General features: G+C 37.8%; 2 protein-coding genes across 2 annotated transcripts in view; one reads left to right on the forward strand and one right to left on the reverse strand.

The window, feature by feature from the left end:
* The window catches only part of DMGDH (dimethylglycine dehydrogenase), a 39,567-nt gene extending 39,394 nt beyond the window's left edge, over window positions 1-173 (reverse strand). Inside the window, exon 1 of the mRNA XM_005530068.3 lies at window positions 22-173. Within this exon, the coding sequence (XP_005530125.1) occupies window positions 22-98 (77 nt within the window). The 5' untranslated portion in view covers window positions 99-173. The remainder of the gene's footprint in view (window positions 1-21) is intronic.
* A 225-nt stretch (window positions 174-398) lies between these two features.
* On the forward strand, window positions 399-16,967 carry LOC102112767 (betaine--homocysteine S-methyltransferase 1). The gene is made up of 8 exons (XM_005530069.3): window positions 399-490; window positions 4,269-4,401; window positions 7,620-7,738; window positions 9,750-9,941; window positions 10,525-10,672; window positions 11,533-11,715; window positions 15,348-15,576; window positions 16,070-16,967. The coding sequence occupies exons 1-8, from the start codon at window positions 452-454 to the stop codon at window positions 16,242-16,244; spliced, it is 1,218 nt and encodes a 405-aa protein (XP_005530126.1). The 5' UTR covers window positions 399-451; the 3' UTR covers window positions 16,245-16,967.
* The last annotated feature ends 10,046 nt before the right edge of the window (window positions 16,968-27,013 follow it).

Consider the following 27,013-nt stretch of genomic DNA (forward strand, 5'->3'; position numbering starts at 1 on the left):
CCCGGCCCGGCCCGCACTCACCGCCCCTGGGCACCGAGGGGCCCGGGCCGGCGCGGGGGCCGCAGCCGCCGCAGGGCTCCCCGCAGCACCGCGCTCATCCCGCACACGCAGCAGGGATGGACAGCGCTAGCTCCGCGCCGCTCTCCGCCTCGTCCCGTCCCTGCCCCGCCGAGCCCGGCCCTCCCGGAGGAGGGCGCCGGACCGCCCCTTGGCCCAGGGGGCAGCCGGGGGTGGCGTCCGGACCTCGGGTCGGGCTGCGGGAGGGCGCTGGGGAGCCCCGGCCGAACCGGGGTCAGGGGCCGGGCCGGGCGGGGGTACCGCCTGCAGCGCTGCCCACGGGGTCCCGCCTCCTCCTCGGGCTATAAACGTGCGGCCGGAGAGCCCGCTCGGCTGAGGTTCGTGCCGGGCCGTCGGGGCATAGCCGGGCAGCCAGCGTCCCTGGGCGAAGAAGATGCTGCCGATCCGGAAGACCGCGAAACAGGGCAAAAGGGTAAATCTCCAGTCTCCCTCCCTCGCGCAGACCCGGCCACTGCTCCCCATGGGCACTGGAGCTGTGCCCCCTTGGCGGTGCCTCCGCCGCGGGCGGGACAGGGCAGTGCGGGGGAGCAGCCCCGCGCCGGGAGCCCGGCACAGGGCAGCGCTCCCGGCCGCCTCTCCTGCCTCCACGGAGTCGCGTCCGCGGCTCTCCAGGGGAGCTCTTTTTGAGAGGCACTACCCTTGATCCTCGCCGGTTAACCTCCCACTAAGGTACTCGGTGTCTTTGCAGGTAAGGTGATCTAGTGAAAACCTAAAATAAAGCTATGATAATTGTACCTGCTCAGCATTGAGACCTTAAAGATATTTGGGCATCGTTATGAGATAGAAAAATTAGATTGATCTTAACACAGTCACAGCTCAGCTAATCTTTGTTTCTCTGAACACATAGAGCCATCAGAGTACAAAACTATTTAATGTAGTATTGTTTGATAACCCAAATTAAGCAGGACTTGCAAATTTGCACTGCAAATTAAGATTGTAAATATTTTTTTAGGAAAAACTGTCATTGGATGAGATTTCTGTCCCCAGCATCCTGCCTTCTCTGTTTAAAAGGTCTCTATTTAAAAGCTCACGCCTTGATTGATAGGACTAGTGTTTACATCAACCCAGATTCCTATGTATGCATGCCCATTGCTCCCCCATTTAGCTAAAGAAATAAGCCAGTATAAAAAGTTGTCCAGGCACTAGCCATTCAGGCCATTAAGGCAAAGCTATGAGCAACATCTAAGTGAAACTCTGACATACATCAGAACTGGTGCCCTGCACTGCTGCTTGAGGTCAGCAGAATCTGTCAGCAGTGTTCTGTCTCTTGTTTAAAGGACACTATTGCCATTAATAGAGCACATCTTTCTCAGAATGGGTTTTACTCATTTTTATGTGTAGAACAAAAGAGCAAAAATAGATGGGAAGAAGTCTGTGAGCTCTAAGTGAGCTCTTCCTCTAAAAGGAGGAAGGTGAAAGGTATTTGTTCTGCTTTTTATATTTTGGTGTATACCACCTAATTTCAACACCTAGCAGAAGAAAGCTGTCCAAAATTCCCCCTACAAACAGTGGACTTCTCTTGAAGGCTTAAGATGTGAATAGTTGTTTCAAGATTTATTTTCTCCACTGTTGAAAAGGTGGGTTATAGGCTGACAAAGCAGGCTTTTCACTTACACAGCACAGTTACATGCCTAAAGATGGTAGTAGGAATATCTTCATAGAGGCATTTGGCCTCATGCTTCCCATGTATAGGTGTATGGACCATGTGGTGCAACTTCATTCATAGTAGCAAAATATAGTAGCAAAAGAAGGCTCAAAAAAAAAACCTTGGATACCTTTTTACACACACTAGTTTTTGTAATTTAACATCAGATTTGTCTCCTACCAGATCACCTGACAGTGCAATTTTGATCTGGATTAGACATGAGCGCACAGCTGTAGGTCTCTGAACAAAACAATGTTGATGCTGAACTTCAGTTAGCTGTATGGTAGTTAAATAGGTAGCATTTTGTGCAGTATATAAAGTAAAAATGGTGTGAAGAGAAGACATCAGACCTATAATAAAGTTTGCAAAAAGGTTACTTCAATTTGAATCCAGCATGAACTGACAAACTAAGATTTTATTAAGTATTTTGTGCTTTGTATTGATCTCTCCTTCCATTAGATAGCCTGGTGCTAGATTTAATATATCATAACTACCAAGGTGCCATGGTCTAATCAAACATGGCTGATGTTGCTTCTGTGTATCAAAAATGACTTCTGCTTCAAAAGAAACAGAACTGTGAATAAAAACAGCTATTAAATACTAGGAGCAACTTGTTAAAAGGAAGTTCTGCTGTAGTACATTTAAATACATACATAATATAATAATAAATATAATACTTACTTGTTATGTCATTTTGTGCCTATTAATGTTCAGCTAAAAAACAACAGCTGAGGCTGTCTTTAACATAAAGATTTCTTTTTCCTCTGCATGCCTGTTCTCTGCATATTAAATTTCTGAAGCAGGCTTCATTTACAAAAGATTCTTTGGCAAACAGAGGAAGCACAGACTCAAGAAGTGGGTTTTGCTGGCCCCATTTGAGGCATTCTGTTACAAATTAAAGTTAGTATATTGCAAACACAATCTTTACAAAACCTCCTGACATTTATGCTAAAATTGTTTCTCCCTCATTCTGTGGGAAAAAAGATTAAAAACTTGCACACTTTGTTAAAATTTTAAAGTTAATTGGGTCAATATTTTGGCTAGTCCATAGTATGCAAAAGAATCTGATGCAGAGATTTGCAGGCCAACACTTGGCAAAGCTTTGCACAGCGGCACTGTACAGACCAGTCTTGCCATTTTGCTGCAACGTAGCAGCAAAAATGCATTTTGCTTGCATTTTGCTACTGTAGTAGCTCAGCCAAAGCAAGGGATGCTCTCAGCCAGGCTTTGTAGCCTACAAAGAGCCTTACCCTGCTGTGCTTGGTACTGGAACTGGCACACCTGGTACTGTGCTCTTTACTGTTGGAAAGGCATGCTCTTGTTCTGCCTAAACAGCAGTCCTGAGATGCCATAAGTGTTTCTCTTTGCTGGACATACGGCATGAGATTATTGTATTAATGAAAAGAAAACTACCAAGAAAGATAATTATTGAAGTTTGGAGGGTAATTGTTAACCCATCCACTAAGCATGAAAATCACACTCAAATCTATGTCCACAAGGCTTTTATTTTTCCTGCTCCCTCAAATCTCTTTTGTTGAAATTCCAGTGCCATCAAGAAAATTATGGATGGAAATTTCAGTCTTACCTTTGATTAGTTCTTTTCCTGTGCCCACTACCTTCACATATGTAGTCTTCATTCAACCACTTTTTAATACAGATAGAATTATGGTTGCCACCAAATAGTAGAAATGAATCCTACTCTAATAGCAAGGTACTTTTTAGAAATTTTGAACAAGTCAATGAAGCAATGAAAGTAATAAACATGTAACATATTTTAGAAGAAACCAATATTTATTCACATGTTTTTCAGTTTTACAAAAAAATAATCGCCGCTTTCCTTGTGTTAGCGTGGAGATCAAGGGAGAAGCAAGCTTAATCTTGCTTCTTTAAGGTCTCTAATTTGGCACTCTGAAACTCTAAAACATTTCAGGGCTCTGCAATACAAACAGGGTTTTCTTTCTTTTTGTAAATCTGGGTAAACAAACCCGGGCCTGTGAAAAGACTGTCAGAAACTGCAAGTCAGCTTTCTGAGATGGATCTTGTTTGGTAGGAAACTGTTGCATGCATACTTTTCTGTGATGCCTGTTGTGCCATCTGGTGTCACAAGCTGCTTGTGGTGGGGCTCTGTCAAGGTGGCATTGGAAGCTAGAGAGCAGATAAGCTAATAAAGACATCAGTGGTACTAATGTTTTATTTTAAGAAGTTTCTCACGTATTTTACAGGAGAATTTGAGATGGCGTATTACTTTCCTAGGAACAGAATTGGACCACTGACAGCTCTGGGAACGATATCTCTGGAATATAATATAAGTGACTAATGAGAAGTCTTACACATAATGTATGTGTGCATATTAAAGCCTTGTGCTATGAAGAGCACATCTACCATTCTTTAATTAGAATTTCAGGAAGAAAATTTATTACTTTTTATTATTGTGACAAAAATATTTCTGCTAGCTCTCAGATATTTATATCTACCTTGCAAATATAGAAAATATCCACCAAATTGAAGAACTGTTATTGTTAACCTGCCCTCATGTTTTCTCCAGGGTATTCTAGAACGCTTGGATGCCGGAGAAATTGTGATCGGAGATGGAGGATTTGTCTTTGCTCTTGAAAAGAGGGGGTATGTAAAAGCTGGGCCTTGGACTCCTGAAGCTACTGTAGAACACCCAGAAGCAGGTCAGTTTTACTGGGAAATTATATTCCTATAGAGAATGTAAACAGTGTAATGGTTGGCTAAATAATAAATACATAGGAACTCATAGTAGGTTTTTAAATACAAGTGTTCCTTGACCCTGTAGAATTACATTAAGCACAGCCTAAAAACTGCTCATCTTGCCTGTTTTTCTTGCTCTAAGACTGGCCAAAAGAAGTTGGCTGGGTAAGAATAAGAGTAGTACAAACATCTGTTGATAACTCTTCAGAATGCTCTCTGATTCAATTTTCAATAACTTGCATCACAGGGACTTTTTGATGCAGATGTGGTTATATTTGTGTTTATTAACATTCAGTGAATTCTCTCTCATGGATTTGCCCAGTCTGTCCTTGCGCTTATCAATTAAATCTTGTCATTTAAAATACCTTATGAAAAGGAATTCTACAGTTAAATATCTGTTTTGTTTTGTTCTAGTCAGTCATTATATTTATAAACTGAAATAGTTTTTCAATCAATTCTTTCAGAGAAATGGCAGTTTTTAATAAACATTGTAATGGAGTGTTTGATGCTTCTGGCTCCACTGTAAAATGGGGAATGATAAACCTGATAGGAACCTAAAAATTAAAATAAACATGTAACAGACTAACTCTCTTAAAGTGGACAGAGAAAAAATGACCAGCCATTCTATGCCTTCCAGCGCCAAGACTGTAGTGTTTAGCATAAATATTGCAGAAGCAGATGGTATTATCTATTTATGCATGCTTCATTGCAAGAAAGCATTTGCCCTAGTAATATGATTTGCAGTTAATCCCACAAGTAAATTCAGAATATCCCAGTGGAAAAAATTTCTTTAAGTGTTTTCCATTCCAAATTAGTCTTTTTCTGGTAAAGGGGAGAAGGAGGAAGAGGAGTAGTAGGAGAGATGTCTTAGTTCTCTCTGTTACATCACTTTGTACACTTCACCTATTTATTCAGCCTAATCCTTCTCAGCCTTCAAATGTCACTTATGTGTCACTTAGCATCCCAAATTTAAGGTTATGGGCAGCTTTAGATAATGCAGAACTCCAGGAAAGGTTTAAGGGTTGATTACCTAATTTGCTGACTCTCATCTCCTAAAGACACATTCCATCATTACTCTATTTCTCGCCACATCCACTTCTGTCTGCCCCTGCATGTTCCATCTTACAGCTCATAGCACTTGTCTTTTTTCCCCCTTTGCTTGTTACTTTTGCCCCTCAAAAGCCCTCAATGCTCTGCATATGTCTCTTATAGGCCATTTATAAATCCATCCTTCAGGGCAAATGTGTACATTTCTTTTTGTACAGTGGGGCTGCTTTCCCTTCATTACTGCTTTTTGCTCCTGCTCCCTCAAGGGTCATGTTACTTTGAAAGCAGATGTAACAGAACACAAAGAGCAGCTGGCAGAACCAGTGGGTGTAAAAACCATACAGCTACCAAAGCTTCTTGTCTTTATAAGGAGAGGAAAAAGAAGGAAGTTCTGAGAAAGCAAAAAGGAATAAAAAAAAAAAAAAAATGGTTCAAGGCCATTAACTATATTACAAAAGAGAAGATTTGCCAGACTGATAATTGTAGAAATTAGGACATCTAAATTTTTCTCCTGAGACAGATCAGGTATTGCCCTGTAGTGAGCCGTATGCATGGGTGCTTATTGCCCATATCTCCTCACATCTTATGTCTGTGTCTTTTATGAAATGTCCAACTCATGACGGATTTAAATGAAAAATTTGTGTTACACATCTGACTCCTAAAATGTGTCAAATTACTAATAATGGTGTAGCCTCATATGTGACTGTGACTCCATTTCTCAAATGCTGGAGGAAACCTGCTGGAAGTCACACAAGTAAACTACAGAGTAGTTTGGGGTTTTGATATTGCAGAGTGCTGTGGGTTTGAAAGAAGCACTTTGTAGTCACCCAAGGTGACAACTAGAAATAAAATACTGTACCAGTAGAGAAAAGCAAAGGACTCCACTGAAAGCAGACATGCTTGCATGTATGCAGGTTGATTCTAGCAACACAAAATGCTGTTTGAGCTTCTCTGGTGTAGGAAGCTGGTTTTTTTGCAGCATACGGGAGTAATTTTATTCTCGTGACAAACTTGGATATTTTTTTAGTGACACAAACTGTGTCTGTAGACAATGAGCTGTGATAAACTAGGACTTCAGGAAAACTTTTCTAAACATCTGCCACAGAAAAATTGCAGTGTTCTTGTGTGTGTAGGTAGTAAGTATCTTGTGTACAGTACATAGAGAATTCCTGTATTTGCTATAAGCTGTTGAGTGTTTAATGCATTCTAGTAATTATTTTAATTATTTTTCTGTGGGCATATATATAAAATCAATTGACAGTTGCTGTTCTTTCCTGCTGTGGCAATTGCAGAGTACTGCTTACAGCCAGAAAGGCCCAAGCTACCACTACAGAACCTTTTTCCAAAGTCCTAATGTAGGAAATTTGTCTATTAAAAGTAATGGTAACCTTTCCTTTAAAAGGAGTGTTGTCTATGTGATAAAATCATCATATGTGGAGACATATGGGAAGAATTAACTCTGTACTGTGAGTCACTTTTCTCAAGCAACAAATATTCTTTTAATTAAGGATGTATTTAGCAAAAATAGAGCTTTGGTTTTGGCTGACTAGACTCTATCAAAGCTTTGTTGGGGGAGAAGACTCAAAAATGCAAAATAGAAGAGGCAATGAAACACTGTATTCTTCCATGTAATTAACATCTTGCCCCTTAATATGTTGCTATGATACTTCCTTCTGTTTTCTTCTTCATAGTATAGAAGCTGAGAAAAGACAGCTTTTTCATTTGAAGAACCTTTTGTCTGGTATTCCTTCTTATGCTCTCACATTCTTTTGTCAGACATCTGTTATCCTTTCCTAAATGACTACAAAAAAGCTCTATGAATCTCTGTATCTGGGAGATCTGAAGGACTGCAGAAAATAGAGGGTAGACAAAGTGGCAGGCAAAACTGAATCTGCAGCTAAACTATATAGAAGTCTTAAGTCATTCTTAGCAGAGAAAGAGAAAAGGAGAAAATTTTCTACCTAATGTTGTGATGATGGGAAGAATAAAATTCCATGCAGGCTTAGGTACTTCTTCTAATATCTCATGATGGATCTTCTAATAAACACAATGCCACTTATTTTACCGTAACATTACATCAATAAACACTAGATTTTGGGATAACATAGTAATAACTTTGTCTCTTAATTTGCAGTTCGCCAGCTTCACCGAGAATTCCTCAGAGCTGGAGCCAATGTTCTGCAGACTTTCACCTTTTATGCTAGTGAGGACAAATTAGAGAACAGAGGCAATTATGTAGCTGAGAAAATAAGTGTGAGTAAAACAGTTTTGATGGAGATACGAAAGAAGTTGATCAATTTCAAAAAGTTTGGCAGAGAGATTATCAAGTTTGTCCTAACAGTTTTGGCTTTATTTGAGGACCAGAGAATAAGATGATGGAATTTCAGAGTTTGAAATAGCAAAAAGTCAAGGTGAAGTGACAAAAACCCCAAACCAAAACAAAAATCAAACACAAAATGGAGTAAGGATGAAGACAGGAAAGAGAATGCCCACACTGTATTTTTTCTGCATTTTTATCTGAGAAGATGAGTTTACTGGAGTTTTGATACAAAGATTACAGGGAGTACTAAATGCACAGAGAGCAAAACTAGTGAAAAAACAGAAATGTTTTAACATCCAGATAAATGACTGAACTGAAAAAATGATGAAGAATCTTAGAGAATAATGAGAAGCTAATGAGAACAAAATGTTTTTAGAACAACATCTTTGTTAAGCAGCAGCTTACAGTCCAAAAACAATCCAAGCTACACACTCTAGTCAATATTTCCTGTCTCTTGTGTGAAGGTAATTTGTTACATCAGCAGAAGTACCATGACAGTGTTTTCTTACCTCCTACAGAGAGGAATTGTAGGATGCTGGGCATGTTTACTAGACACAGGCCCAAGGTCCAGTGTAATTTCTGGCCAAACATTTCTATAAAGTTCTTTTGAGACTAAAAGGTTTGGCATTGAGTGGTTTCTCTGATCCTGTTTCTTTGGTCCTACTGTACATTTTGTCTTCTGCAAATTAGAGAAAATTCTCCAGGGCTCAGGGAAGAAGGATCTGTATCAGTGAAGATATCCTCAGTCAGAAATTAGAACAATCTGGACACTAGGGAAACACTTGAGGCTTAATTGAGGTCATACCAAAATGTCATATGACCAAATTAATCTGAAATGCTGTACCTTTTACAATCAATAGATGGAACACTGAGGTGTCTGAAGTGGCAGCCGCAGAAATACAGTACCTCTGGAACAAGCCATGCTTCAATTCTTGCTGACATGCAAAATTATAAAGGCTGGAGAGCACCTGGCGTTGGGATTGCACAACATCAAACCTCTCAAAATTTATTTCCTGCCAGCTCTAGAATCAGGTTCCTACAGGATTAAAGACATATATGGTTCCACCTGTCAGAGTCCATAAACATATACCCATGCACAAGTGCAAATGGAAGATAATCTGTGAGCAGAAGCCTTAACAATCAGCTGGGTTTTTGAGGCAACAATGTAAAACTTCAGCTGAGAGAAGACAATGGAGATTCTAAATAGTCTGTGGACTGCAGAGAAACCTGCCATAATCAATACTTGATACAATATCACAATAATGATGGTTTTTCCTAGATATTTTTCTTTTTCTTAGTTTAACTTCTTTTTGAAGAGTTGTTCTCATCATCCCAATTTAGATACAGAAGGAATATGACTTTCAGTCTAGGTGATTAATTAACAATACTTTTCCCTTTATTTCAGTTGGCAACTTTAACATCACATAACAAATGATACCATTTTAAAAAGGTCTTAAATAACCCTGTATTAATATTATATTGGGGGTGGGAGGTGTTAATTATCAGAACACTAAAATACATCTAAAAAGAAAAGTTGAAATTCACATATATTTTTATTTTTCCATCCACAAATTTCAAAATGAAAGCATATGCTTAGACATAGCTAACTCATTCTCTAAGAGGCAAAGCAATTTTTACTTCACACCAAATGCTTGCTTTTTATAGGCTATTTGTGTAAGATCTATTAAAGGTAATGTATTTTGTAGTATTTGATAATAAATAACTTAGAAGAGACAAGAAATCCTAATGTTTGCTACTGGTTGAAAGAATCTAATCTCAACCGTATTACTTAAAAGTACATTTGATTTTAATTACATTTTATTAAAATTTTAAAAAAATATGAAGAAGTCATTTTGAGTTTTGACTGTTTTTGTCCTTCTAGGGTTCTGAAATTATATGCATACCTCTGGTAAGAGAAAACTAACAGAATCTGTGTTCACACAGTGCCACAAAGTGAATGAAGCTGCTTGTGACATTGCAAGAGAAGTGGCTAATGAAGGTGATGCTTTAGTGGCTGGAGGAGTCAGTCAAACACCATCTTACTTAAGCTGCAAGGATAAAACAGAGGTTAAAGCAGCCTTTCAAAAGCAGCTGGAAGTCTTTATGAAGAAGAATGTGGACTTCTTAATTGCAGAGGTAAATGTAAAATGTAAAAGAAAGTACATGCCTTCAACTGGCACAGTGTTACAATGTCTAGTCTACTTAAGGAACTATCACTACATGTTGCTACCTCCTTTTAAATTTTCTGCTGTGCTTTTATCCCAGTGGTATCAGATATTTTTCTAAATGCCCACCAACATCTGCAGGTGTTCTAGAATAGGACCTTGAAATGGAAATTTCTACTTCAGTTAAGTAAAATTCTGTACTGATACAAAGAGAAAATGTTGAGGGAATCTTGACTAACCCCTACTTATTTCAGTACCTGGAAATTGACCTGAGATGACTTTCCTAGTTGACGATAGTGTTTGGGTTAATCCTTGATTAACCTCCCATATGGACATTCTTACTCTGAAACAAAAGTATCATTATTTTTAATTTACTTTTACTCCCTTTTAAAAATCCTTTTTTAACTGTGTGGCCAGTAAACTCAGTTGAATTATATTAGTATAAATCAGAAAAAAAATCAAATCATTGTATTGATGCTGAATTTCGGGTCTGGATTAATATTTTTATATTTCATTGCTGAGAAACAAAATAGACTAGTTTTAATTTCTTTCAGTATTTTGAACATGTTGAAGAGGCTGTCTGGGCAGTTGAAGTTCTAAAAGAATCTGGAAAGCCAGTTGCAGCTACGATGTGCATTGGTCCAGAAGGAGACATGCATGGAGTGTCCCCTGGACAATGTGCTGTCCAGCTGGTAAAGGCTGGTAAGAATCTGTTTTATTGGGCCCTTTAAAAGTATGGAACAAAGTAAAGTCCCTAATTATTGAAATAAATAGATGTGTATCTCAAGTAGGAGTTTCCCAGTTATATCTGGTAAGGGTTTTGACTCTGTAAAAAAGTGTTTATATATACTTTACTAGAACAGTCTTGTGAAAACATATGGAAATACAGCTATGAAATCCTTGATAATCAGTATGAAATGGGTGCGAGAAATAGCCATAGACAACTGATACTCAATACAGTAAAATCCTAAACCTACTCAAATTTCACTGCAGACCTATCCCCAAATTCTAGAATCACAAGCACAAAGTTGCCTTTGATTCTCTGATCTTTGTTTTGCATGCAGTTCAAGTTCAAGATGAGAGAATTAAGAAGATGAAAAAATTAATCATTTTGCCTGTCAGAGGCTGTTTTCTACAGGACAAGGGGAAGGAGAAAAGAAATTAATCAGGGACATGATGAGTAAAGATACACAGGTTTACTTATCTATTCAGAACTGCTCTCTTCCTTTCAAGTTGCAGTTGAAATCCAAAGGTAGACCTTGTGTTAGGAACCTGCTACCTGTTTGAATGTGTGGCTCTATGTAATCAGACCTCACTGATTAAGCACTGTAAGAAAAAACATCTGTAGGAGGGTAGAAGATGTGATTCATCATTAGAAAGGTAAAGAGGAGTGCAGCTGAGATTTAAATTGCATAATCAGCCTCTGTGCCTGGCTCTAGCACAGCTGCCTTGTTTCCGTAACACTGATGTGAAGATGGACAACACTGCTTCTAGAGTGCTGTGGAACTTTCATCTCCCACTTCCCGGGGAGTTCTGACTTGAAGTTACTTTCCTCCTCCTAGGTGCTTCTATAGTTGGAGTCAACTGCCATTTTGATCCAGAAACTTCTGTTGAAACTGTGAGGCTGATGAAAGAGGGCTTGCAGGCCGCTAAACTGAAAGCCCACCTGATGTGCCAGCCACTTGCTTTCCATACACCTGACTGTGGAAAGCAGGGGTTTATTGATCTTCCAGAATTTCCTTTTGGTAAGACAAGGATATCTTTTTTGTTCATGGTGGTTTGTTGGCTTTGCTTTATTGGTTGTTTCTGGCTTTTTTTTTACCCCTAGCTTTTAGTACCGCTGAAGCTGCAAGATGCCCTTTTATTCAACACAACAAGTCCTAGTTATCCTGTCTGGCATTTTCCAGACAGATCAAAATGTAATGTTGGAGTAAAGATCATCCATGTAGTGAGAATACTTTGGTATATCGCAGCACGTGACTCAATGTGTAATTGTGATAAAAAGAGTTAAAATGTCACAATCTAAATTAATTTTAAAAATGTTCTTCCTCATGCTGTAGAACCCTGTTCAGGACAGCTGTAAACCATCCAAAGAGCTGCAGCAAATGTACTAAAAAAACCCCATTTTTCTGGGCTGTGACATCTATCCCACAAGGCCTATGTTTACCTGTGTAAGGATGTAATGTACAGTGCAATACCATGGATATAGAAGCACTTATAGTAGTTCAGTCTTGTAAGTGTAACTGTCTAATGTATGTGATACTAGAGAAACACCAGAAAGGGGACTTCAATATTTCTAACAATTAGTAGTTTGGAGAAGAAGTCTATAACATGTATTCTCAGGAGAAACTCTACAAAAACAGAAAGATTCAGCCATTTAATATTTATATAAGAATTGTGTATTTAGGGCTTATTTTCACGTGAGTAAAGGAGACCTTTAACATAAAGGCAAAATCAGCTTAAACATTTTAAGGCTGATTAGAAAATTCTTTCATTTTCAGATACCATACACCCTTCTTTTCAAGATCAGAATAAATGGTATTAAAACAGTCACAATTTGAATTTGCAGCAAAAAGATTGAGAAGTAGATGTGATTTTCAGGAAGCTCATTTTTTTTTCTTTAAATTCCTCTCTTTACATAAATGAAGGAAAGAGAATAAAGCATAAGCCTAAGGCATTCATTAAATGGTAATAACACGTCTGAGTCCTGAAAATATCTAAGATGTTTAAAAGTGTTAGGAACTCATTTATCCTATTCATTCTGTCATATAGTTCCTCTGATTGCAAGCAGAAAAAAAAAATCAGATGCAGTAAGCAATCAAGTGAATAGAAGGATTCACTTTGGTTTGTTACAGTTCTTGGCTTGTGTGCTATAAGCAATCTGTATGACATCTCAGCATTTAGAATTGACATGAATAAATAATTGGTGAAGACTGGCTCTGAGTGTTTTCAAAACCAAGAAGAAGCAATTGATTGCTTGACAGCAGATAATCTGTTCAGTAAATCATTGTTAAACTGATCAAATTACCTGGTTTTCATGAAGGCAGTAAGAGAGAGATACTTAGATATCTGAAGAGTACATAAACTCTGTAGAGGGCAACAAGATCTAAGTTTCTGGAAAAGCATTAGGTATGTCATATCGACAAACTCCAGCAACTAGACACCAGAAGTATTTATTTTTCTATGGAACTTCTTCAATTTTTCTATGCTTTTTCTTCTGTATTACTGCATTTTCTTTGAAATGTCACCAGTTAAATAAGGACAATGTTTTAGAAATAAATGACCTGGTCACTGAAAGCATACCAAATTATCTCAAGGCTAGGTGTATCAAGGGGGCAAATCTAGAAGCATGTTACAGTTTTTCTCATCAAGAAGTGTTAAATTACAGATATTTAATTCTGAATAAAGCTGAGAAAAGTATCATATTGGCAGACATGGAAAAATAAAATGTTAGTCAATTTTGGGAGTGTGTCTCTCCACTTTAGAGACAAGGATATTGTGTGAGTATCAAATGCCTTGCGGAAGTCCAGGAAGGTGACATTAATCACTCTTCCCTTCTCCACCAGTATTGTAACCCCACCATAGGAGGCCACCAAATTTGTATGCACAATTTGCCCTCAGTAAAGCTATGTTGGCTGCCACCAATCACATCCTTATTTTCCATGTGCCTTGGTATAGCTTCCAGGGGATCTGATCCAAGATCTTTCTGGGCACTGTAAGACTGACTGCTCTGTATTTCTCTGGCTTTTCCTTGTTTGCCTTTTTTAAAAGTGTGGGTTATGTTTCCCCTTCTCCAGTCACTAGGAATTTCATTGGACTGTCACAAGTTTTCAAACATGATGACAGTGGCTCAGCCACTTCATTTGCCATCAGATGAATTCACCTCATCAGGTCACATGGATTGTGACAGGGTGATGGAGAGGACTAGGAAACAAACTATACTTACTGTTCCCCTGAAGTTTAGTTGCTTATACAGGTGTATGTTGAGTGCACAATGATGCATTCTTACTGTTGATCATTTGTATAAATTTTGCATTTGTTTTTAAATGATATGTGAAAGAAAAGGAAATAATGCATTTGTGCTTCTGATGCTTTCTATTATATCTGCAGCACTGTACAAAAGCTTGTTTTTATTTGAACAACTTTCTAAAATGCTTAATCTAAGTTTTCCATTTCTAATTCTAGTCCCCCTGCTTTTTCTTTGTCCCATGTTTCCCTCTGAGACCAATAATTTTATGCATAAGAATATTTAATTGTCTTCTGCTTTTTAATTTGTGAACCTGATTCTTAACTACAAAATGGACTTTGAGTATATCTGCTTTGTATCAACTTCTTGCATGTTAGGCATTTTTGGGACAGGACATAAGGACATTCTTCAATCCTACCTCTTCTTTGTGTTGCTGGAGCCTTACTACCTCAACCACAGCTTCTTTTCCCAGCAGTGTTCAATGCAGACATCATGCTACACTTGCCTGATTACCGTGCTGGTTCATATCCTGCAGATGTGCATGGGCATTAAGAAGTGGGAGGATTTTTATTCTTTTATTTATGTGTTTTTATTTCTTTAAGTTTCTTCTTCAGTCCCTATTATTTTCTTTCCAGTTATGCCACTCTTGTGCCTTGAGCTCCTTGAGGTGTGCTTTTCCTTTCTTTTCTCACTTTTTACACCTTTCCTTCCACAAGTCTTCTCTCTCAGCTCTTGTTATTCCATCACAACGCTCAACACAACTTGCAGCAGAGAGAAGGGATGAAAATAAAGATGGCATTCTAACTTACCTAGACACAGAACTTTCCACAAGGAATTTTGAGGCAGCAAGCTGCTCATGATTGGGATTATAACTAAAGGCTGAGCTAAGAAATAGCTACAGAACCCAGCTGAAACAAATGTCTGCCAGTATACAATTGTGGAAAAAAGTGTAATAAGCATTTCTGAGGAATAATGAGCAGGATTATCCCTATTCCAGTAGGCTGATATCATCTCCTTTCACAGACTAGTGTGTGATAACCAGTTTTCCCAGGTATTGATTGTTTATTAGGAAATATAGCCGTAACACTGAAAGTATTCAATTCTTCAGCTAAGAACTCTGCAGAATGGGAAATATGATCAGCCTCTGAAGATACTCTGAAGATGCTGTTTTGCAAGGCCAAAAATGCTTACAAGCACAGGTCAGCAGAGCACTGCAGAATCTGAAAGCCAGCCTTCTGGAAGTTGGAATCACTGATTCTAGGTCAGCCAGTACAAATACGTACATCTACATCTACAACCACTTTTGCAAACAGAGTGCAAGTGTTTCAACAACATGATTTCTTACCAAAAAAAAACGGGTAAAAATTGAATGGACCATGGTGGAAACTTAAGATATTAATGTCTTTTCAGGTCTGGAGCCAAGAATTGCCACCAGATGGGACATTCAGAAATACGCAAGAAAGGCCTATGACTTAGGAATTCGTTTCATTGGAGGTTGCTGTGGATTTGAGCCATACCATATCCGAGCAATAGCTGAGGAGTTGGCTCCTGAAAGAGGATTTTTGCCAGAAGCTTCTGAGAAACATGGTAACTGGGGTGATAACCTGAGCATGCATACCAAACCCTGGGTGAGAGCAAGGTACGTATATCTGACCTGGGAACCAGCACATACCTTTTGCAAAGGATTACATTGCTCCACAGAGCACACTGGCTTAGCTGATATGGGCATCTAAATATCACTGTAAACATTCTATGTTTAGAATGATATGTTTTATGTTTAATAATTTCAAAGAACTGAAGCTGACCTAGGAGCAGGGAAAGGGGTGAAGGAGAAGTAGAAGAGCTCCTGTGAGTGTAATTCATGACAATGAAAAGGAAAATCTGAAAGAATATTGTAAATCAGCTCCTAATGGTGGCTAGCTTACAGTTTTCCTTTCAAAGATGGAAAGCTACTTTTAAAGATAATTTTTAAGCATGTAGCATTTAACTGCATATTTTCATTCATACATTTATATCTAAATATAATGTCAATCTTTACAATCAGATGACCTTTGCAACTGTCATTTAAGCCACTTTTCCTTCAATATTATGAGGTGCTGGGAAAAGCCCTAAATTTCTTTTTCTTTATTTAGGGCAAGAAAAGAATACTGGGAGAATCTGAAGCCTGCTTCAGGCAGGCCATATTGTCCGTGCATGTCAAAGCCAGATGGCTGGGGAGTGACCAAAGGAGCCAAGGAGCTGATGCAACAGAAAGAAGCAACAACCGAACAACAGCTGAAGGAGCTCTTCCAGAAAAAGAAGTTCTAATCCAGTGCAGCTGTGTAAATCTTAAAATGATTTATCTACCATCTCATGCTTCACAAGAAAATCTGTGAAGATGAGTACTGTGTTGGTTTATTAGTTAAAATGTAATGAAAGAGAAAAAAATGCAGGATGAATGTGATTACATAGTAAATATGTATAACTTTGATAATAAAATCCTTCTCTAGACAAATAGTTTAGAGAATACACAGTCAAAAGTAATTTTGGATTCTTATAATAATTGGGCTTCTGTGATGTGGGTGCCATTAATTGGGTAGATACAGAAATACCTGGAAAGTAATAATTGGTTCACCTTACCTGTGAAAAAAGAAAAAGCTATCTATAAATACAGTGTCAATGTACTTCAACTCCCAAGTCTGTTTTCAGTTTGGTATTATAGAAGCTTCCTCAGACCTCAAGATTTATTGAGAACTAATGCAGGAACACGCAAATTCTCAATTATTTGTGGTCATTTTCTTGGTTTCAAGAGAATAAAAGTAAACTAAAAAATGTATCTTACTAATTGTAATCAAAACCTAAGTAAAATGAGTTCTTGCAAGAATTTCTTATATGCAGAGATATTTTAGAAGAGAAAAATGGAAGGTAGGTAACTCAGTTTTTGTCTTAAGGTAGCATGTACACAAGATTTACTCTTCTGGGGACTAAAAGGCTTAGGAAATTACTCTGCAATCTAAAAAAAGTGAAATAAATTTAAAAAATATAATGAAATAGTATTGTATTATCTTTACACCTTAAATTGTAAGACCTCAAAAAGAATAATTTATCTCCAGTAAAAAGCTAATTTTCAAATGATGCAGGTGATTTTGAAAATCTCACTTTAATTACTTGGTTATCTTAAAACAGCAAAAACCCTACAGGTTTCTAAGATACAACTCCTGTTTAAAAGATTAGTAGAACATGCCTTTTTTTTTTCTTCTTTTTCTTCTTTTTTTTTTTTTTTTTTGTAAGCTGACTGATTCACTTTACAATCTTAGTTTTAACAAATGAAAAACTCTGTTAGGAAATAGATCAATCCATTTATGTTAAGAAAACCCAAGGAGTTTGTACACCAATTTGTTGAGAAGGTTTTCATAGGAAGGGTGCCGCTATATCTGGGACTTGTAAAGGACACATTTCCGTCATTTATTTTTGTGAAGTACCATGCAACTTCAATTTCTGTCCAGAATGAATTTCCACCCAACCTACCTTTATGAAATCTCATTCTCACAGTTAGTGTTGAAAGATTTAGTTATACATAAAAACTAGTCTAAGCTTATTTCTATCCATGCTGGTATTCTGCAGTTCAGGAAACATGTGTGCAACACTTCAATGAGAAACTTCAGGTATCCTTTTCAGACTGTTATTGGCAGACAGATTTATGCCTCCCTCCCCCAGGTTTAAGACATATGAAAACACTTACTAGCTAGAAATTCTGCCTGAAAGCCAAAAGCAGACAAATCAAGAAAGTAAATATTTTAAAATGCAAATTATTTAGAAAGTGTCTGTGTGATTATATATACTTCATATGCTTTAAAAACTCCTTTCCCTCCTAAATGCTTCTCAACATTACCTCTGCAGAGAGTGGAATATTGCAAAATCTGTAAAACAGGAGTGCCAATGCATGTAACATTAAGGACATGTGCATGGTTAGGTGGCTTAAAACAAAGGCTACAACTGGTACTGAAATGTTTTGAACAATCATTACCTCTTTAGGGACTTCTTGTGCCATAAAATGCTGCTTGACCATTGTACACTATATAAGTAGCTGGGATGATTTTTTGGAACCTATCATAACATGCAAAAATTTGTATTGAAATGAATGCCTTCACAGCACAGAATACTGACAAACCTGGTATTTACGAAGATATGATTTTGAATTTTGATACCCATTTTGAAAAAGGTGAATTTTAACACATTATGATGAGAAATACTTAAAGGCCATTTGAAGACATGGAAAATGAGAGCTGGCTCAAGAGTGGGGTGAAATAAACATTCCCTGTTTTATTCATATTACAGGCTGGGCTTATTAAAAAAAAAACCCAACAGCCCCTGCCTCAAAAAAATCCCCAAAACCCCCAAAAAACCAACCAACAAAGCCAACCAAGCTACCCATCTTTCTTTCTCATTTCTTTCTGTGTAACATCTTAGGCATAAGGAAACTCTTAGATTTCCATATGTTTCTAATGGTTAATTACAAGACTTGTTAAAGAAATAAGAAAGGCCAACAGCACAGTCCTAGGAAATTTGTTTCCCTAGAAAGCCTGCCTGAAAACTTAAATAGAAGTGAAAGGTGCTTTAGAAGGCTAGCTCCTGTATTTAGTACCCTAAGGATCATTTATTCGTAGGATAAGGTGTTTGCTTAAGCTGCTTGGAAATAAATCTGATGATGTAGCTTCCATGAGAATGCCAGGTTAGTTCAGTGTCTCCAATTACAGAAACACAAAATATTTAGAGTTGCAAGGGACCCACAAGGATCATGTCTGGTTATTTCTCTCATAACAAAATTTTCCTATTTTAATATTCCTTGATGGAATTTATTCTTTCTGTTTTATTTTTTATTTTCTTCCTCCGTTATTTCTTTACAGCTCATTAGAGACATGAAGACATGAAGGATTTCTTCCTTTGCTAAAATCTGTTATACATTTGAAGATTTCTTCCTTTGCTAAAATCTGTTATACATTTGAAGATTTACGTACATTCCTTCTCTCTCAATCTAACAGACCCTGTTCATTCGTTCTTCCCTCTGAGTCTGTGATTCATCATATACCCAGACATACCACTTACTTTTGTGATTCATCATATTACCAGAAATTACTTCCATCAGATCTTTATCCAGAGCTTCCTATCTCCTGTGTTTTTTTACCTGTGAGCAGAAGTGATCTGAACCTTAGAAGTTCAGATCCAGAAATGAAAATCTAAAGCCTGTGACTTTTCTAAAATCTAAAGAATAAATCTTACTCACGACACTGAATGTCAGGACAAGAGGGACCTGAATAAACCATAAACTTCAGAAGCTACTAGCTATCTGCACTACACATGAGGAGATGGCTACATATTTAAGTCAGCTCTGAAATTTCCAAGAATTTTGTACAAAAAATGGCCTAAAAACCTGCCTGTGTAATGGTCAGGTTGTGGTCTGATTTATCTGTAAACCACGTACCGTGTAAGTATTGCAAGGAGGGTGTTGTAAAGAAGGAATATTGGGAGTTAGTAACAAAACCCACAGATTTTTGCAAAAAACACAGATTTTCCCCCCACCTTTTTCTTTTGAAAATAAAGTTTTCTGAGAATCCTACTAAATCTGGCATCTTCAGGTACCACAAATTTCTTCCTAAAGCGGTTTGTGGCTCCGCCTTACCTTTCAACATTGCATTCCCAAATGCAATGGCAGGTTCAGTGATATTTTTTAAATCTAAACATTGAAAGAAGTGGATTAATGTATTTGTCTTGTTCTGCTCCATTGACTCCATAAAATATTGAACATAAATGAATCTACTTTAACCCTGCATTAAATTACGTATAGACACCAGTGAAATAGGACAGGCAGAATATTATGGTAAAATACATTATTTCAGCAGCTTGCTTCATTACAAAGTTCTTTGTTAACTTTTTCTTATGTTCCACTTTATTCAGAAAGATGATATTTTGACATAAATTTTATGAAATCATGAATTTTGTCAGTGGTGTGAACTACTTCATGTACAACTCCTGAGACAAACAGCAATCAGTTACATCCCAACATTAGGAATCTGAAGATGGACTCTCCATATATTTTGGTCAGCTACACCTCAGAGCTTCTGTGTCTAGTAAAGTTGTATATCTGAAAGAAAAACAAATTTGGGTAATAGGACTTGATGCAATCAGAGTGGAGAGTATGAATTTCAAATCAGATTGATAAGTGTTTGTTTGGCATAGGGAGAAGTATGACTTATCTCAGAATCAACAAAGCAACAACAAACATGCATCAATCAAATTAAGCTTTACAAGCATTACCAATTGTCACTGAGTGGTTCAAGAGTGCTTTGTAGCAGTGATTTGCAAACATTTGCATGTTATTGTTTCTGTTCAGTTGAAGAAACTGATCAAGTGTAACATGGGAAGGAAGTTCCATGGTCTGTTTTTATTTATATTCAGTCAATCAATCAACCAATCAAACAAACAAAAAACAAAAAATAGGTCAGTTCTATGCAAGAGGAAAAACAAGAATAGAAAGACTCCACCATACTTAAGGTCAAGCAGCAGTATTTTTCTTCTCCATACCTGAAATTTTGCATGTTCTTTCTGCTGGCTCTTCCTACAAAGGTTTTTCTAAAAAAGCACTTCACAGGAACATCACAGTATTTCCAAATCCATGGAAAAATCAAAGATGTATCCTATGAAGGCAAAGGCTTTTTAAAAAAAATAATTCATGCTTCCCAGTATATAATTTTTTCTCAGATTTTTTCTGTATGATGAAATCTCAGGAAAATTCTACTTTACAAGCACAGGCCTGAAGCAACCTGTCCGAACACTGCCTCCAGATGGCTCTGTGCACGGCGACAGCACTCGGGAGCAGCCCTCTAATGGCTTTTCAGATCTGCATACACGGACAGAAACCAGAAGAGCTGTTAATTCCAATTTAACTTCAGAACAGCCTTAATTACAACTGTATTTGCTACTTAACAAGGAAGTGTCTTCTTTACAAGAACTGTAAAAGCTAATTAAGTCTCCAGTTGTTCAACATTTTAGTCTTACTTTACTTCCTCTTTTCTTTGAAAATGGCCAAGTCTGCTCTCATCTTAAAAAAAAAAATCAAATAGCATACAGTGTAGACAAGCATTATAAATTATAGAGAGTGGGACAAAGGACAGAAAGGTTGGAACAGGGACAGGACAGAGGCAAAGAGGCACTGTATGCAATATAAAAGATGTACAGCACTGCATCTACCACACAACCAGGCAGAATTTAGATGTGATAGGCAGGAAGAGCCATGTCTTCCACAGCCACTGCTTTCTGCAAGAGAAGACCTTGAAAGGTTTCTCTCAATTATGTTGGCAAGACTGTCCCATAACTGAACAGCAAACTGAGGCTATATTCTTTAAATCTTCTACTGCTTTTCCTAATGCTTCTATTCATATGAGGATTATTGTCTCAGACAAATCATTGTTATTCCACCATTCTTTCATATTGCTACACCTATGTTTAATGTGACTGGTTCTGCTGGTTCTTCTAGGCAGACAGGACTCTTAAAGTTAATTAGTATTTGCACCACTGACCTGAAAGACAATTTGCTGTGGATTTTCTTTTCAGACCTGGAGCTGTACATGCTCCATTCAGTTCACAGTGATACCGAGGCACAAAGGGGCACAAACAGGATTAGCTGTTTTGCCTGGGAATGAAGCAATCTTTGTGTATCATAATGATACACCTGACTCTTACCTATCAGCTTCTTCCCACATGTGGGAATATAAAACATTGCAAAGGTGTGAGAGCATGGCCAGGACAGCCTGTACTCCAGTTACCTCTAGCTAGAAAATTAAAATAGCTCATCAGTTTTGTTGTGTTAGTCTGTGGAAAAATAGCTGCATAGTAGTATGAATGTAAAGAATTAAATTAAAGATTCTGTTCATGCTTTATTCTATGCTTGACAGAATTGTTACAAACTGCTCAAGGTGTAACAGCATAGCAAGTCAGACTTTTGATTTTTACCTGTAATTTTTATCAGAATACTTAGCTTAGAGTACCCTGGCTTATTACAGAAAAGCTGTGTCTGGAAGTTGTCCTCAGCTGAGGACAGAAAGGACATAGGTGTATGTCCAAATAGTAATTGCTAGCATTTTTCAAAGTGCATGAAGAAAATCATTTGGGTGGAAAAGGATTTGTCCCTTGGTTCAAATCTTCATGCATAAGCTATGCAGAATTCCTCTGCCAACCTGATTAGCTATTCTGTTCTCACTGTTATATGTGGAAAAGATCATGGACCTAAATCACTATTCCCTTGAGTTGTCAACAATTGGGCAGATCACAGAGGTGAGCATACAATGCTGACACACCAAAATGCTTCACTCCAGACCTGTGGGCTGGTGTGAGTCCCTGCAGCACATCTGGGTAGCCAGGATCAAAGCCAAGAGACAGTAACATAAGGTAGTTAAAGCAGAGGTACTAGAAGCAAGAATGTACTGCATTCATTGCTGGATATGTCTTTACTATGTCTTTGTTCATGGCACAAGCTTAATAGTCTGAATAGAATAAGAGCTGTTTTATTAGGATGTCTGGTTAGTTATGTACTGAAGCACACAGAGATTTCTGAGTAACATAGCCTATTCCATTAGTCAGTTGGTTAATTGTAATAAACCTAACTAATAAATCAAAGCTCTTCTCATTCTTTTGTCCTATATCCTGGCCTCCTTTCTAAAAGTAGTGCCAAAATGTGTGCTGTGCCTGTGACAGACTTACCCATTAATTCAGTCTTAAAGGCACCCTACAGCCATAAACAGGGCTGTGCAGACACTTGTAGGACATTGTTCAGGTTTTTTTTTTACTCATGGAGAAAAACTACATCAAGATTTCATAAACAAGCAAAAATCACATTCATTTACAGGAGCACACAGTGAAACTTTTGTTATAACCTTCAGTGAGCTGATGCATGGAATTCATTAAAATAATCAAATGTATAATACTCACAGCTCCAAATTTCCTTACACGTGAAAGGCCGTTTCCATGTGAAAACCTGCTGCCCCTCAGCGGTTTCTAAAGGAAACAACAGAACAACGTCCTTGAACATGCAAAACAAGGAGAACCTGCTCAGAATCTACTCCTGTTGGTTAAGAGTAAATTAACATTTAATTTTTATAGCTACCTATTTGGTTAATACTAAAGAACGGCCTGATGCCAAGGAATAGTTTGTAAACAGTGTCTTGATGATAATGCCAATTTGTTCTGCTTATTTCCTGAGTTTACAAGTACCTCCTTCTATCCAAACAATGTCTCTTGCCATTTCTGTAGGGTGACAACAAACGCCGAGTTAAATGTTAACTATAGGTCACAGTAGATCTGGGAAATTTCAAGAGGAAAGATGCTACAGTAGAGAAATTTAGCATTTCAGGAAACTGGCCCTGATGTTTAGAAGCACCCAGTGTTTGCAACTATGGATTAAATCAATGTGACCCAACAGTGCGCATGACCCAAAAAAATTGTTCATTAAACAAAGAAAATAGGACTGGGATTCATCATCTGAAATAATATCTAGTCTCTAGGACGACCAATAGTATGAATAAATAACAGGGACGCAGCAGAAGGCTATGGTAATGAAAGTGTAATTCTTTTGAAGAAGCTTATATAATTAGATTACATTTATATAACATCCCTTCTTGCAATATCTCAGTGATTCATATACTTTTAAAGTCTTTAATTTTACAGGAACCCAGTGAGGTAAAAAAACACTGACCATCTATTTTGCATCCGGGAGGCCAAAGCAAAAGAATGAACAGGGGCAGCATTCAGACTGGCCCATGTAAGTTTACTTCACTAGCATTAATACTTTGTCCACTAGTGCTTCTGGAAGCTGGATCTTCCAGTCTTGTATAAATAGTACTCTGAATTGCTGAGTGGCACACTCATATATGTAGATGCCACAGATGTTGCAAAATCAAAGGTTTGTACTGACAGCAAGCGGTCTGACTATGGCCTTAAAGAGCTTGCCTGTAGTCACTCTGAGTTTGAAGAAAAACAGAAAGTTGTCACTGAATGCTTCCCAAGTCCTGCAGGTCAGGCAGGAAAAACCTGGACAAAGTAGGATTTCTAAAAGTAATCCTTTAATGTAATGGTGGTTTTGGAAAGTCAGAGGAATGCACAGTGCCCTTACCTAGCTTCATAATGTCCTACAGGAGCTTCAGGCAGATATTCACAAATTCACTTTGCTCTGGGATTCCTTTTCCCAAGATCCACTTAGCTCCCTCTATGTAACTTTTTTTTTCCTCCCCTCTTTAAGAGACCAAGAGCTTAATTTTCAATTCAAGTGAAGATGATTATAATTGATGTGAATTATGCAAAGCCTTTTGTTGCGTTTTCCATCGTGGCACATTCAAAGCCTTGGATCTGAAACACCATTCTGTACTGCTGTTCCAGGTCTCAATCTATAGAGCAATCCCATTTCTAGTTTCAGAAATCTTTGTCTGGTTGATCATATTAGTAATTATGATTAATATGAATATAAGTCACTACATCAAAATTTGGGTCAGTGGATGAATACCATCAGATGAAACTGTCCTTTAGTAAGTCCTTTGCAATCCATAAATAACACTGATGAGAGCATAACAAAGGCCCTTTGTGTTATTGCACAGTGGAGCCAAAAATGTTCTTGAAGCAAAGTTTGTTTTCAGTGTAATTACATACAGCTCATACATAAAACAGCTTGTTGTGCTGAAGCCAAAAATGTAGTCCTTTAGATGCTATAAACATCCTCATCTATATTAACAATAGAAACAAACGTATGGCAAGATCATTTATGTTTCACAGGTTCTTTTTATTCTGTTTGATGTATTACTTCTTGTCTGAGGGCACAGTCCTGCAAGAATCTTACTGCTGGCACAAATATCTGCCTGTACAAATAGCCTTGAAGCACTGGGAGTTCCGTAAGTGAATGCAGGGCTGTTTTGCTGTCTTTTGCAGTAGTGCCTGTTGCTGATCCTGACTGAAGATTTTAAAAACTTCAGAAAATGTAGCAAATATATTTTAAAACACTGCAGAAAAAGTTTAGAGTAAGTACCTAGATGTTTATTGGGGTTTTTTTATATTGTGTGACCTAAGATACAGTCAAACTTTCCAATCAAAATTAGATGGTTTCAATTTTACTTTAGGAAACTGAGTATGTTCTAAAGCCATCTCTATCAGCTGAAACATCCTGTCAGAATGATCCATTTTAAGACTCTTCTACAATTAAATAATCATTCTGAAGCTGGAATGATGGAAACAATTCTGAATCCCCCAAGTTTGGTGGGAGAACCAGACAATACTCCCTACAAGGAAGTACCATAGTCCAGCTAGGAAATTTTGTTCCTCAGTTGTTTGTCATCACATGCCTGCACCCTTCTGTTCCACAGTACAATGACTACAGAGCCAATGCCAATAATATCCTAATTCTCCATTGAGTTGACTCATGTATCTCAGCATTTAATTTTTATTTTTGAGAGTACTAGTGTTTCCACTAGTTTCCACTGGAAAACAAATTATAATCCACAGTGCTGTCTCATTCCCCACTAGCATATGTTTCTCTGCCATTGCAACATCTGGGTTTGTATCATTCCAGGAAGAATCCCTTTTTACATAAAAATTGCCCTTGTATAGAAATTTATAGTCAGTAAAGGGCTGCTATAGTGACCCAGCCCATCTTCATCATTATTCCCATTGAAAGGACAGAACAGACATGAGGGCTATGCCACAGTGAGAAGTGGAACAGACCAAAGGACAGAGGTAGCTGGAATACTTCATGTAAATGTCACTCTTGTCTGCTGGGGACAGGTCAAAACCCTGGAGGCATTACATCAACATAACCAAGATTTGTACATAGCACAGTTTACTTTGCTAGGGAAGCATGGACCAGATGCCACCATTGGAAAATTTCTCTTACCACTTGAAAAAAATCTCTTTCCATTTCAGTATCTGAGGAGCTCTTTTTCCAGCAGGAAAAGGACGTTCTGATCCTGACACAACCTATACAATAAAAGCAGTAGGTAGATAATATTTCCACCAAAAGAATCATACCATCAGAGAGCATAGTACTCTGATTTTTCTCTTTCACTTTCTTGCACAACTCTGGGAAAAAAAAAGGGCATTCTCACAAGTATGCTATTTTACTGTGACATAACCTGGCATGTCACCAGGGTGGAGCTAATACTTAAGCACCACCTCTGTCAGAGAAATACGTTGTGATAGAAAGCAGTGACTCTACAGGAGTAGAGTATAGTAGCAGCTTTGCCCCTTCCACTGCTTCACTTCCACCTGCTCACACATACTCTACTCACTCTACTGGTAGTAACAGCTGGGGGCAACAAAGGCAATGCAAAACTCTTTCTCATTTCCCACACACACTAATATGTCAGACTAATCTTGTCCTAAATAACAATCTAGACAAACACAGCCTGTAGAATCATTTAGACTGGAAAAGACCCTTAAGATCATTGAGTCCGACTGTTAACCTAGCACTGCCAAGCTCACCATTAAACCATGTCCCTAAGTACCACATCTACGCATCTTTCAAAAACCTCTAGGGATGGTGACTCAGACACTTTCCTGGGCAGTCTGGGCAGTTCCAATGCTTGACAGCCCTGTTGATGAAGAAACTTTTTCTTAATATCAATCTAAACTTCATGTCATCATGTTGTCATACCAACAGTGACAACACAAAATTGTGATACAGGGCATAAAATGAATCCCTCACTACCTCAGAGGTTTCTGGTTTTGATAAAAATAAGCAGAACACTATAATGCAATTTTTTAGTGGCATTCAAAGACAGAGCCTTGAAAGAAACAAGATAAAAGAATATATATTACCTAGGCATATCTGATCTAAAATTTAAAAACTGCCTGCTCATTACCTTGCAGGAAGCTAAAATGTAAATTCTAAAAAAAAATATAAGTGAATAAATACATAAAATACAAGATCCCTACCCATGATAGATAATAGCATTACATGGAAAGTATGAATTTGCCTATTCCATGGTAAGTAACATCACAAGGGAAAAGATTACTTTACTGGTATGACTTAAATAGAGCTCATAACCAAAAAGAAGACATGC

This window comes from Pseudopodoces humilis, chromosome 4 (genome assembly GCF_049639895.1).
Source record: "Pseudopodoces humilis isolate 2021_Gansu_Grassland_sample_001 chromosome 4, ASM4963989v1, whole genome shotgun sequence".
NCBI lineage: Eukaryota > Metazoa > Chordata > Aves > Passeriformes > Paridae > Pseudopodoces > Pseudopodoces humilis.

Excerpts from the sequence above, each read along its gene's own strand:
- LOC102112767 (XM_005530069.3), top strand. The coding sequence starts at position 452 with ATGCTGCCGATCCGGAAGACCGCGAAACAGGGCAAAAGG. Across the intron at positions 9,942-10,524 it reads TGGACTTCTTAATTGCAGAG|TATTTTGAACATGTTGAAGA; the intron begins GTAAATGTAAAA and ends AATTTCTTTCAG. Across the intron at positions 10,673-11,532 it reads TGTCCAGCTGGTAAAGGCTG|GTGCTTCTATAGTTGGAGTC; the intron begins GTAAGAATCTGT and ends TCCTCCTCCTAG.